This window comes from Theropithecus gelada, chromosome 2 (assembly GCF_003255815.1).
Source record: "Theropithecus gelada isolate Dixy chromosome 2, Tgel_1.0, whole genome shotgun sequence".
Classification (NCBI taxonomy): domain Eukaryota; kingdom Metazoa; phylum Chordata; class Mammalia; order Primates; family Cercopithecidae; genus Theropithecus; species Theropithecus gelada.
The window spans coordinates 74,109,737-74,124,279 of record NC_037669.1 but is presented as its reverse complement, the minus strand read 5'-3'; the positions used below and the strand labels follow the sequence as shown (position 1 = coordinate 74,124,279).

The window sequence follows — 14,543 nt, the reverse complement described above, 5'->3', positions numbered from 1 at the left end:
TTTAGATAGTGATTGATAGTCATATAAGGTCACGATACTATTTAAGTTTTAAAAGATTAGAAACCAAAATCTAGATGCCTACGCTTTTTATAAAATAAAATTTAAAAAAAAAAAAAAAACACATGCTGCAATACCAGAGAAAGTTTTTTTTTTTAACAACTTAATCTTGAGTTTTGAATTCTTAACCAACTCACACAGACTTAAACAGGCTGATAGATGGAGGAGGAAATGAACATGCTCTCCCTATCAGATGTAAATTCGAACGCTTGGCCAAGAATCCAGGTGGTAAAATACTATGTAAACCAGGCCAGGGTGGTACCTTCCACGGCCACATTACATAAGCAACAGGCGCAAGCAGATGCACACATCTGGCCAGAATAAAGGCCCTCTAAGACCTTCAACATAATTAATTCAATATTTTTCTCTATAGTTCAAAATGCTACAACAACTGGCAGACAACCATCTTAAATCATCACGGAAAAGTCAGACATATGGCTAAGTATATTTAATATGCCTTAAAAATAAGACATGGATTTTCAAGCCAACAAGATCTTAGACAATTTTTTTTTTAATTTTGCCTACTCATTACCCTCAAAAAGAATTCAATTCAACAGATATTCCTGAGTACCCACGGAGGGCAGAGATTACAAAGATCCATAAAACAAGGATGTTGCCTTCAAGAAACACATAATCTAGTATGGGAGACAGTTGGGCAAAACTATAGTTACAAGGCACCATTCTGAGTCTTTGAAATAACGAAGTGCATGCAGGATAGAGAGAGGGCACATGGGAGGAAAGAATGGACAGCGTTGGTGAGGCTGATCAGAGGGAACAGGAGATGGCGGCAACAAAGCAGAATTGCTTGAAAATATACAGCAACACACTGTTTTTTGGCAGGAAACACTTTGAGAACCCATTTTTCATTTGTAAGACTATTTTCTGTGGGGTCACCAGGCATGTTGTACTGTCTCTCTGGCAGCAAAAGGGCCAGCCTAAGACCGGTGTCTCTACATTGACATGGGGGCTCCAGGCTATGGGGTAGACACATTTCTTTCTTTTTTCTTTTTTTTTTTTTTTAATCTTTTTTTTTTAAAAAAAAGAGAGAGTCTTTCTCTGTCACCCAGGGTGGAGTGCAGTGGTGCCATCATAGCTCACTGCAGCCTCAAACTCCTTGGCTTAAGCAATCCTCCCACCGCAGCCTCCATCCCTAGTAGCTGGGACTACAGGCGTGAACCACCATGCTCCTGCTGTCAAGACATTTCTAATGTGGAAACCTAGAGTAAGATTATTGGAATCAGGTCGACCTGAGTTTGAATCTCACCTAGGTCAGCAGTCAGGGAACCAGGAGAACCTGACCTCTCAAGCTAATTTTCTTACAGATGAAATGAGAATAAGCTCATCTACCCAGGCAAACCCTTAACCTGGGTTTAAGTGATATATCAGAGGAACAATAAATAATAGTTACAATTACTAGCGTATCCCTCCTAACTCAGATTCCCAGAATCAAGCATGGAGTCATGCCTGTAGAGGGGCTTTCTCAACCTCAGCCTTACTGACATTTTGAGTTGCATAATTCTCCCTTGTGGGGCTGTTGTGTACACTGTGGGGTGTTCAGCAGGATCCCTAGAGAGCGTCCCTCTCTAGATGCCAGAAGCAAGACTCTCCTTAATTGTGACAACCAAAAATGGCTCCAGACGTTGCCAAATGTCCCCTGGGGAGCAACTTGCCCCCAGCTGAGAACCACTGATTCAGAGGCGCTCACTGACATACCTCCATTTCTCAGCTGAAAATATCACAGCTGGCCAGGCACGATGGCTCATGCCTGTAATCCCAGCACTTTGGGAGGCCGATGCAGGCAGATCGCTTGACCCCAGGAGCTCGAGACCAGCCTGAGCAATGTAATGAAACCCCATCTATACAAACAAACAAACAGCCAGGTGTGGTGGGTGCACGCCTGTAGTCCCAGCCACTCAGGAGGCTGAGGTAGGAGGATCACTTGAGCCCAGGAGGTGGGTATCGCAGTGAGCTGAGATCAAGAAAAGAAAAGATCACAGCTGCTAGTAGGGTAGGCATTTCAATGAGCACCACTTAAGAGCCACGCAGGATACTACAAGTTTTACATACATTATCTCATTTAATCCTTACAACCACCTTATGACACAGGTAACAGTCTCATTTTCAACTGGGAGAACTGATGTTCTGGGAGGCTAACCTGTCCCAGTCTCTCAGCTGGGAAGTGGAAGGGCCTGGATTTGAACCCCGGGCGGTCTGACTCCAAACCCTTATGACCACTAAGCTCCACTGCTTGCCCAGCCATTCCTGATGTAGGAGCCCAGACGTGGTACCAGGAAGATGAGAGGACCACAGAGTCCCATTCTCAAGAATCATCATTGACGGTAAAAGCCTGCCTGGAACACCCAAGAACTCGCCCTCCCTCCACACTACCACAACCTGCAACCTGTGGACAATCATTAAAAGCAATCAACGGGGACAATGTGGGAGAAGCTCAGGCAGCTCAAACCTCCGTGAGGTCCAGAGGCTTCCTTCCTACTTCTCTGAACTAATCCAGTCTCAGCCTTTCAAAAAGACAGCATCTGAATCAAGCAGAAAAAAAGAGTGTTTTTTTTTTTTCTAGACTTGAAAAGCTCTCCAGAGAACTGTGCACTGCTATCTCCATCTCTCAAGAGAGTCTTTCTTCTTTCCCAAGGGCTTTCAAATGGGGAACATTCAAACAATTACAGAAGCCAACATTTATTGAGCACTCACTATGTGCCAAGCCGTGTCATGTGGTTTACTTTCTACTTTTCCATCAATCCTAGAAAGTAGGTATCATTATTATCCCCATTTTCGGAGGGGGAAACCTGGCTCAAAGAGGTTCAGTATCTTGCCCCAGAACACCCAGCTAGTAAAGTGTAAAGTCTGCCTCTTCACCCAAGCCAATCTTGTGTCCAAAATCTGACTCCATGACACATCAGTAAATTGCTATTTGTGGATCATTTTATGAGCAGTACTATGGTCCTGTTGACACTATATATAGCAGTAATTTTGAAACATGGCTTACAATCAGAGCATGATCACCTTTTAATTGCACCATCATGCCCCTGTCCATAAAGAGAGCCTCGAGTCTTGTCTCATAATGGACTCAAAGATTAGCCTTATTGTAAGAAGCATAACTGTGGCCCATTAAAGGGACACACAAATGCCTCTGTCCGCAGTAATGGGGTTGATACCTTAGCCATGAGAATGTAATTCTCTTATGTAACTCATTCTCATGACACTGGAGATGGTAACACAAAAAGTCTATACACACAGCCAGAAGAACCTCTCGCTCATTCTCATGACACTGGAGATGGTAACACAGAAAGTCTATACACACAGCCAGAAGAACCTCTCAGTCTGTTTAGAGGTGAGAGAGTCTGCAAAGTTCCCTGACATACTCAGCATGGGGCTGCCGTAGACACGCAGTGCTGACCTGCTCTTTAAAGCACCCCCATTGGCCTCCTTGACTCACTGGTCTCACTTCTTCCTTCCCCTACTGGAGCTTCCTGGGAGCACCTCCCAGAAAAGCCCTGTGCATTCAAATCCTGATCTAGACTCGGCTGCTAGGGATTCATGTTGGTGAGGGGCACACAGGACTCAAAGTGGACTGGGGCCAATGAGTCGGCTGCTAGGGATTCATGTTGGTGGGGGGCACACAGGACTCAAAGTGGACTGGGGCCAATGACTTGGCTAAGTAAGGGATGCTGTGCACAGACCTACCCCCAACTCGACAAGATCATCATGGTGACTCTAGTAGCCTCAGCTCTCCTGTTTGCATCAACCACCTGGTAACTCTTGTTACCGTCATTTCCCAAATCAATGTAACCTCTGAAAATCAGGGCACTCAACTAATTTTAAAGTCAAGGACCTCTTCCATGCAGGGAAACCTAAAATTGGACTCTTCCCTCCCCTTCTTGACAAGAGACCAAGGACCCACATGTTCTTGCTTGTAAACCCATAATATTAAGGCCAACTGAAGCAGGCCAGCAATGTTCACCGTCTTTAAGAATATTCCTGGATCAATCAGCTAAGCTCTATTTTAGCCCCAGCCATTGACTGTAAATGTTAAATTCTTACCAACTTTAATGTGATCCATCATGAATCACCTAAATTTTCCGACACTTCTATATATTTACATTTTCAAAGGTAATAGACCTCAGGAGAGATTTATTCTAGTTCTAAATTTGACCATAAACATTTAACAAATACCCAAGCAAGTACTAGGCACCATGCACTGTTTTTGCTACTGGGGCTACCGTGGGAGAACAAGACAACATTCCTGCCGTCTCACAGCTTACATTCTAGAGAAGAAGGTAAAATAAGAAATTTACTTATGGTGAAGTGATCTACATACTATGGAGTAAAATAAAGCTGAAAGAAGGGGAACAGGGAATGACACGTGGCAGTGGAGTTATAGTCTTCAATAATGTGCTCACAAGAGGCCTCACTGGGCAGGTGACATTTGAGAAAGACTTGAAGCTCAAGAGATAGCAAGCCTGTAAGATGATGAGGTGGGCACTAGCAGGCAGGACAGAGAGAGAGAAGTAAAATTCATAGGGCAGGTCACGGGCGGCCTTGGAAGTCACTACAAGGACTTTGGCTTTCACTCAGATACAGAGACTACAGAAAGGATAAATAATGGATTATTCTATTATGTAATTACTAAGCCATAAAAAGAGAAGATTACTATTTAATCATAAAAGACACTGTCCAAATTACATTTTCTAATTTTGCTACATGCCTTCAGAAAAGTTGACATCCAGAACACATTAGACCCTCCACAGGACACTTTACTAGAAAGCAGAGTCAATATGATAGGCCAATCCTTGACATCCGTGGAAGCAACAAAATGAGTTCATAAGAAATACTATATCGAGGCTGGGCGCAGTGGCTCACGCCTATAATCCCAGCACTTTGGGAGGCCGAGACGGGCGGATCACGAGGTCAGGAGATCGAAATCATCCTGGCTACCACGGTGAAACCCCGTCTCTACTAAAAAATAAGAAAAACTAGCCGGGCGAGGTGGCGGGCGCCTGTAGTCCCTGCTACTTGGGAGGGTGAGGCAGGAGAATGGCGTAAACCCGGGAGGCGGAGCTTGCAGTGAGCGGAGATCGTGCCACTGCACTACAGGCTGGGTGACAGAGCGAGACTCCGTCTCAAAAAAAAAAAAAAAGAAATACTATATCGATGCCGACCTCCACGGGGTGCAGTCTAGTAATGTACCAGTATGTACTAGGAATTTTTCAAGGTTACAGATCTCACATATGAGCTGCAAAAACACAGACAGGCATGCAGTAACCTACTTTTTTAGGATGTGAATATCAGCCCTTAATGAATTTGACAGCCTTTATTCTCAGTGTACACAAAATCAGTATATCCTGTTACATGTATATACAAACTCAAGGAAAGGGCCACTAACACCGAGAGTGGTGTTTTGCATTAAATAACCCTCGTTTACAAAGCAACATCCTTCACATAAACCCTTTTGGTAAGGAGATGTCAGAATGTTTTCTCTTATAAACCACTTAATTACCCTTGGTGGATATCATCAGTTCTGCCATCTAAAACCAGCTGGGTAACGAATGCCAAGAAACACGGCGAGCCAACTGTATGCCATCGCCACAGAAGGTCAAGTTAATCTATTTTTAAATAACACAGCCAATGGCAAGGGATGCCCACTGGAAACAATGGACAAGTTGGGTTGTCTGCCCTTGCTTCATTTTTTGTAAAAGCTGTGCAGTGTTCCACAGTGTAACCTAAAAATATCCCTCCAAGAGTGCTCTTTTGGCACCAAGAACAAAAACAGATTGATTTTTGAAAGTTTAAGTTAAAAAAAAAAAGACATAAACACAAAGTACAATTTAAGAGTGAGAGGGCTAAAATTGGATTGTGTTCTGCAACAAAGATCTGATATGCTATTAGCCAAAAAAAAAAATAGTACACAGGGACAACGCTGCAAAAAAACGGAGGGAAAGAGTCATTTTTAGGGATGATGACACAGGTCCCACATCAACAACAAAAAAAATCCTCATCATCATGCCTGCTGAACATCTGAAATTCTACATTTAGAGGCTCACTTGTTAAACTTCAGTTAGATTCAACAGGCAGAAAGACTTGAATAGGATTCATTAATCCTTGTCAGTCATTTATAGCCCAGTATAAATTATCAGACACAGAAAGCCAGCTAACTGGAAGATCTGGTGATGAGAAAGTGAAGACCTCTGGATCCTAAACAAGAAGTAAAAGACAAATCAAGAGAAAGGGAGGAAAGATGTTGCCAGTGGCCTAGTTGCACTTACCTTCTAAAACAATGGAATAATCATTCACGCAGCCAACCAATTTTAGTGAGCACCTATTATTTGCTGGGTCTTTTTTAGGCACTGAGAAATACAGTGGTGAACAACAGAGATAAGCTTCTTGTTTTCATGGAACTTCTATTCTCATGGGAGGAGAAACAGACAATAAAGAAGAAACAGGGCCCGGTGCGGTGGCTCACACCTGTAATCCTAACACTTTGGGAGGCCAAGGTTGGCGGATTGCCTGAGCTCAAGAGACCAGCCTGGGCAACATGGCCAAACCCCATCTGTACTAAAATACAAAAAAATTAGTGAGGCATGGTGGTACATGCCTATAATCCCAGCTACTCGGGAGGCTGAGGCACCAGAATTGCTTGAACCCGGGAGGTGAAGGTTGCAGTTAGCCGAGATCGCATCACACTGCACCCCAGCCTGGGCGACAGACGGAAACTCCATCTCAAAAAAAAAAAGAAGATAATATGAGATGGTGTCAAGGTTATGAAGGTACCAAACAGGGCGAGGGAATGGCACTTTACTCAGGGAGCTATCTTTTGTGTGTGTGTGTGTGAGATGGAGGTCTCACTCTGTCACCCAGGCTGGAGTGCAGTGGTACGATCTTGGCTCACTGCAACCTCTACCTCCAGATCTCAAGTGATTCTCCCACTCTGCCTCCCAAGTAGCTGGGACTACGGAAGTTCGCCACCACGCCCAGCTAGTTTATGTATTTTTTGGTAGAGACTTCGCCATGTTGCCCAGGCTGGTCTTAAACTCCTGAGCTCAAGTGATCCACCCACCTTGGCCTCCCAAGGTGCTGGAATTACAGGTGAGTCACCGCAAGGGCACTACCTTATATGTGGTCAGTGGTGTGTGGGGGCCAGTTCACATTGGCTTGGGAATGGCAAGTATATGCGTTTCTTCCCAACTCCAGCTATGCTATAAATCAGGGTCTACCCACTACCAGAACTGGTTGTTAAGCATTTAGCAGCACACCAGAAGGAGGTCACTGAGGAGAAAGAAGAAAGCCCAGAGACTCATGAGAAACCAAACAACTCTGAAAGACAAGGCCCTGTGTTTTAAAATGAGAGTTATTGTCATAAATTCCAATGAATCAAAACAACACCAAAACAAAAAGCCACACAAAGAACTATATTCAACAATATGTGATCACAATTTCCCTCAACACAGTGAGGGGAAGGGTCTAGTGGTGGTTTGATTTGGCTTTTAAATTGTATCTCTTTTATTATCTCCATACTGCCATACACACAAAAAAAGTAGACGGATAGTTATAGTTCCTGGGTAATTTGAAAACCCACAAAATTCACCTGCAAAAATATGTAAGCATGACCTGGAATACACCACTTTGGGAAACTACAATCATACCATTTTAAACCTTTAGAGTCTGGGTGATTCATGGAAACACAGGATTTCATGAGCACAAATAACCTGAAGAGGCGCACCCACTTATTTTTGGCATAGAGAAATTTAGACTCTAAGAATGTGACTGGCAGAGCTTATTCTAGAACCCAGGTCACGTGCCTCATCTCATGTCATCTTCTCAATTTTGGTCTATACCCTAGTACAGTAGTTCTTAAAACTGAGTGAGCATCAGAATCCCTTGAGGGCTTATTAAAACACCCCATGGATGTTATCCCACCCAACACCAACCCCATCCCCCGCAAAGGTTCTGAATTGGTAGAACTAAGGTGAGGCCCAGCAATATGGATTTTTAACCAGTTCCCAGGTAATACTAATGCCACTGGTCTGATGACCTCACCTGGAGACCTACTGTCCCAAGAATTGGGAGCACAGGCTTTGGAATCAGACACAGCTGAATTGCAGCTCTACTTCTGCCACTGTGGTATGACCCCTGGAAAAGTTATCCAAATTCTCTGAACCTCAGCTTCTAACATCTGAGTCCAGTTGTAAGGATTGAAAAAGAGAATGCCCATGAAGCATCAGCTTAGCCAAGCGCCTATTATATTCTAAGACAAGATCTTAATAAATATTAGTGACATCCTATATCCTGTATCACTTTTCCCAAGCATATACTAGAACCACTAAAATTCAAAAGACAAACAAAATCAAAGATTTGCAAAGATGTAGAGCAACTAAAACATTAATAACAGCTTTATTCATAATAGTAAAAAATAGTAAATACTCCAAATGTCCATAAACAAGCAAAAGGACAAACTGGTATGTGTATACAATAGAATATTACTAAACAATAAAAAAAAGAACCAAATGAAGTATACATGCAACAACATGAAACCTCCAAAATATTTTGTTGAATAACAAAAGCCAAACACAAGCGTATATACTGCATTAGTTCATTTTTATGAAGTTTAAGACAAAACTATTCTATGGTAAATCTATGGTGCAGGGGGAGGGGGAAATTAAACGGACAGGAACATGAGAAAAATTTCTGGGGTAATGAAAATGTTCTCTATCTTGATTTGAGTGATTAACCTGAGGGCATACATTTCTTAAAACTCATCAAATTATATATCTAAGATATGCATTTTACTATAGGTAAATGATTCCTGAATACACATAATTATATATAACTTTGTAAAGGCATTTTATGACAAAGGACTGTCTTCTCCATTTAAAATGAACTAACTCCAACCTGGCAGACCCACTGAGTTTGATTCCTGCACAATCTAGTCCTGCCGCAGACAGTTTTGGTCCATGTATCTTTCCAGAGAACTGCCATAAAGTAGAAACAGAATTTTCTCCCACCATGTAGACAGTATCCAAAGTGACCTGCGTCCCTGGGAGTGGCTAACTTGGGATGCAAACAACACAAAAGTAATATTTTTCTTTACCATATACCAAATATGAGCCTACTTGATATGATTTTAAAAGGCATAGTCATGAAGACACATTAAGAGCAATTCTGTCATACAGTCTAAATCATATTCTCAACATGGAAGAGGGAGCAGAAAACTGGTGAAACGGTTTCTAGGTAATGAAGACGTCAGAAGATCCAACTGTGCCTGTGTAATTATTACATGAAATAGTCACTTTCAGATTGTAATGAATTCCAGGCCATTCAGGTTTCCTAGTCAGTATATTTCTATCCCATTACAAGTAGATTCACATACATACATACATACGCACACACACACATACATACACACACACAAACATACACACACACTCGCCCCTGCCGTGAACAATCTGTGCACACAGGGTGAAGAGAGCTAACACTTCGAGACACTACAGTTTCCTTTGAACTCAGAGGTGTCTGATTCCAAACCCACTTGATTATCTTACCAAGCCTTCTTAAACTCCATGATGAGAGAGCCCTGGGACAGTCACCTCCCAGAAATTTGGCAAGTAGTGGAAGGAAGAGACACAAGCCCATGCAGCATCTTGCACACTGCAAACACTGCAAACCAGCCCCTATTCAGGCCCCGTTAGACACTCCGAGACATCCCACTAGTTGGGCAGGTACCCTTGCCTGTCCTTCCTCCACCCTTTCTCCAAAATGGTCCTCAACTGAGACCTGCAGCTGCTCCCATCATAGGCCTTCACACAGTATTTTCTCTACAGCTCTGTCAAGTCATAATTATCCAGGTTCCTGACACTAAAAACTAGTTTCAGAAATAAATAGCTGCTCAAAATCAATTCAAACATAAATAGCTAATCTTTATGGAGCACTTACTATGTACAGGCACTGTTGGGTGCACTTTCCACGTGTTAGCTTACGCAATACCCACAGGAAAGCCAGTGTGAGGAAGACACATTGTCAGGCCAGGAAAGGTTTTGAACCTCAAGCAAAACCTGGAGAGATATGCCAGGAATGAGGCACAATCTCTCCCTTTAATGAGCTCACTACCTTGTATGGAAATGAGGACCTAACTCAGTTCACAGTAAGTAAAAAACCACAAGATAGACATTAAAGGAACCAAAAGGAGGAAGAATTTGTTCATCCTAGCAGGATTCTGGAAGGCTTCTTGCAGGAGGTATCCAGGTGGAGAATGAAGTCATAAATGCAAGGAGCTTTCCATAGCTAAGTGTCAGCTCCTCAGCTCCCAAAGCTGCTAAAAGGCCAGGTTAGTCCCCCTGCCCCCTCCTCCATTTCATCTGGAACACGCCTGTTTCCAAGAGAGGACCAGCTCAGCCCAGCCCTTCCTTTGACACATTCCTCCAGCTGCTGCCTGTCCTTATGGAAACACATGGGAACTTTTCACCACGTTCAACTTCACCACCTCCTTTGGTGCTTTCACTAGGGAGAACCTGCGTCATGGCACCTGACTGCACAAGGGAGCCCTTTAAGGACCTCAGTTGTTCTCCATTGGGTTGACATGGGGACAGTCCCTTGTCGGTACCAAAGTGAGAAGTAAGGGACCTACATCACCAGCAGCCACCAAATGCATCTTTTAAAAGGCCTCTACAGATTTTTGAGAGAGGAATTTGCTTCCACTCCCTTCTCAGGAATCAGCCCCTCCAATCCTGTAGGGTCATCCCCCCACTCCTTCCTCCTCCGTACTTAAGGCTCTGCAACAAGAGCTCAAACCCTCGGTTTTGGCAACTGTGTGACCTTGCGCAAGTCACTTAACCAATGTCAATCCCAGTTTCCTTATCCCTAATATGGGGTATATAAGAACAACTCGTTCATAGAACTGTTGTAGTATCGGAGTGAGATAGCGCAAGTAAAGTATTTTACACAGAGCCCGGCATGTAGTAAGCCAACAATGAATACTACCTTCATTTTCATCATCAATAATGACGATGATGGTGGTGGTGGCAGGGTAAACTTGGACCCGATTCGAGCTAAAAGCAAACACCCCCTCCCCCTCTCCCCCTAGTCTATGGCTGGGCCACACGGTGGAGACACATGCGTCATCTCGCTGAGGGGTGAATGCAGGCTTTTCTGGCGGCAGGCTCAGGAAAGGCCAGGCAGCCGTGTCCTAGCTCACCTGGAGGGGTCGCGAGGTGAAGCAGATTTTCTGATGGGGGAGGTCCAATAAACTACATACCCTCTCTTTCTGTATACTTTGACTCGTGGCCAAAGAACGCCAGCTGCATCCCTCCCCCAAGGAGCCAGGACAGCGTCCACCATGCCCCTGACTCAGTTCCCCAACTCTCCCTCGGGTGCAGGCGAGACTGCACTGCACTTGGTGGCGGAGATAACAGGTTGGCCAGCCAGGCCTGGGAAACGTCCCCTAGCTACCTTGCGCAAACCCAGCCCCCTCTTCAAAACGCAGGTGGGCAAACAACCCCACAACCTCGCAACAACTTTGTGTATTTCACCGCCACCACAAGGCGCACGGCCTCAACTTCTCTTCACTGTGCTCCGAGGAGGGAAGCGGGAAATCGAGAATGAGGGGCAGCCCACAGACCGCCCTCCTTTTCTCGGGGCGCCCCCCAAAGGCGCGCCCCGCCTTACCTTGTCTGACGGCTTTGAAGGTGACGGCCTCCTTGCAGCTGTCGATGACCCCCAGCACGTCATAGCGGGGCAAGCCGGACACCCGGACCCCCTGCACCTCCAGAAGCAGCTCCCCTTCGCCCAGCTTCGGGCCCTCGCCACCGCGGAGAAGCCCCGCAGCCTCGGCCGCCGCCACCGCTCCGACGTACGGAAACTCCCCGTGCTCCGCGCCTCCCAGCACCGTCACCCCCAGCTCGCCCTGGGGTCCCCGCTTCACGGTGCATTCGTGAACCCTGCTAGTCCAGTGGTTCTTCTTCTGGATCACTTTGGACATGATGAGTTACACCCCTCCTTCAAAAAAAATAAAATAAAACGAGAGACAGGTGCCCCCCACAGCACGAGCCCCCAAGCCTCCGCTGGTTCATGGGAGAAACATCTCTCCCCAAAACACAAAACAGGAGAGAGAAACTTGGCAGCCTCGCTCCCCTGCACACGCTCGCGCACTCAAGCCATCATAAAACAAACTTTCTGGGCTTCCCCGCGAGCCCCGCACAGGCGCCCGCGAGCTTTGTTTGCATTCCGGTGCCTCTGGGTCCACGTTCCAGCGCCCGCCCGTGCTCTCCCGGACCAGAGTCCACTCTGCGCCGCTCGGGTTATTTTTTTTTCCTTCCTTCCTTTCTCTCTTGCCTTTTACAAATGCGGTGCCTCCTCTTTGCCTCCCGCCCGGCTCGCCTCTCCTCGCGGGCGGGCTGTTCCTGAGGGTGAAGGAAGCCCTTCCAGCCACTTGCCGGGAGCCCTGAAGACGCGGTGGCTGGGCTGGGGGGGAGCGGGACGGGAGGTAAGTGCCCGCGGCCCCTTTAAGCAGATACAAAGGCTCGGCTTGTTTTGTTACAGTTCATTCTATTCCGCGCCGCGGAGCGCAGCGGCCGGCGACAGGAGACGCGCGCGCATGCGCCCCGCGGCCGCCAGCCGGCCGGCCCACCCCTCCCCTCCTCCCCAAAGGGAGAGATTCCAATGTGCTTCCCGATGGGTCCTAAAACCGACCTGCCGGGAGAAGCCAACTCCCCCACAACCTTCCTGAACCCCTCTCCTCCCTCCTTTTCTTTCAGTGCCCTGGACTCCGCGGATTCCTTTGGGACTGGGGGGCTGCGCACGTGTTTTACTCCAACTGTTTGCAACTTTTGAAACCTGGGCAATATGGCTTTGGCATTTGAAAAACATTTCAAACAGGTGGGGGTTGGGGAGGCTGCCACACTCACCCTGGCGCTCACACTCACGCACACGCGCACGCACTCGCGCCGGCCCTAAGCCTCCTAACCGCCCTCGGCCAGTGGCTGGCCACGCTGTCGGTCACCCAGCCCAGCTGGTTCGCCGTCCCCCGCCGCAGGTCCCACTGAAACCCCCGAGACCCTCCCCGGGGCGCTCGCCGCCTCCCCGCCTGTCCTGCGCTCGCGGGTTCGGGTCCTGGCGCGGGGTGTGCCAGGGTCTCTGCGACCCGGGGGAGAGGGACGGTGGGATCCCCCGGTCCCCCGGTCCCGCAACTGGGATCCCTGTGCGGGTCACACGCGCCCGCACACACTCCCGCATCCTTAAACTTTGAGACCAACTTTTTAGGACACGGGAAACTACAGGCGAGAGAGAAGCCATGGGGCTAGTGTGGGTTCAGGTCTTCAACCAAAAAAGCGATCCCTCTAGCTTTTCAACCGTCCTTCCAGCAGAGACTGCCGGACCCAGTCATCTGCCCCGGCCTCAAGTTCCTCGCAGAGCCTGGAAGCCTGCGGACCTACTCCGGGGCCGGGAGATAAGGATCCCCGCCGGGCGTGGACGTGCCCTGCGTCCTGGCGCCCGCGGGGGTGTGGGCGCGGCGGCCACCTCTCGCAATTCGCAGCCCGGAGGTAGCTGCGGCCTCCGGAGGTCGCCCGGGGTGCGGGTGGAGTGACTTCTGTCCCGGCGAGGTGGCGTACAGAAAAGACTCCCGTAACGCAGAAAGGCTGCCCTTCCCAAATATTTCTCAAATCGGCCTGCTCGGTAGTCTCCCCAGCAGTTTTTTTTTCCTCTTTAGTGATGTATAACTTTTGTTCATCTTTGGTCGCAGGAGAGAGTCCAAGAAATGAGGCGGGTACGTTGAAACGATGGAGAAAGGATGGAATGCCACAGTGGTCGAGATTAAGAGGTAGGCTTAGGGGTCCACTTGTGTGACCTTGAGCAAACTTGGTGACCTCCGCGCCTCCGTTTCTCGCTGATCAAATAAGTAAAACAAGACCTCACAGGGTTGTTGGAAGTATTAAATGGGAAAACACTTATAAAGGGGCATACAATAAAAACTCATTATATTATTAATAGTAGTATTACTATTTGGGAAGAGAATTAGGAAATAATTTGGGGATTCAAGTTAGGTAGTATGATCATTTATCCTCTCCTTTCTAGAACTTAAAAAATATGGGCATACTTTGTGTGTTTGTTTTTTGGTTTTGTTGTTATTGTTGTTAGAGACATGGTCTTGCTTTGTCCCCAAGCTGGAGTGCAGTAGCTCGACTAGCTGATTGTAACCTCAAACTTCTGGACTCAAGCAATCCTACCACCTCAGTCTCCTGAGTATCTGGAATTACAGGCATACACCACCATGCCCAGGTAGTTTTTAATTTTTTTAATTTTTTGTAGACATGGGGGGGTCTCCCTATGTTAGTTGCCCAGGCTGGTCCCAAACTCCTAGACTCAAGCCACCTCCTGCCTCTGCTTCCCAAAGTGCTGGGGTTATAGATGTGAGCCACCACACCCGGTTTAGGCATACGTTTAAACATCCTTTTAAAGCATTGTTTGTAGGGTGCATTCTA

The 14,543-nt window shown here is 46.7% G+C and overlaps 1 protein-coding gene across 10 annotated transcripts in view; it reads right to left on the bottom strand.

Moving 5' to 3' along the window:
• The window catches only part of MAGI1 (membrane associated guanylate kinase, WW and PDZ domain containing 1), a 680,972-nt gene extending 668,298 nt beyond the window's left edge, over positions 1–12,674 (bottom strand). For all 10 annotated transcript variants that reach the window (XM_025375375.1, XM_025375381.1, XM_025375376.1 and 7 more), the window contains exon 1: positions 11,731–12,674. In XM_025375375.1, the coding sequence (XP_025231160.1) occupies positions 11,731–12,043 (313 nt within the window). In that variant the 5' untranslated portion in view covers positions 12,044–12,674. The remainder of the gene's footprint in view (positions 1–11,730) is intronic.
• Between the last annotated feature and the right edge of the window lie 1,869 nt (positions 12,675–14,543).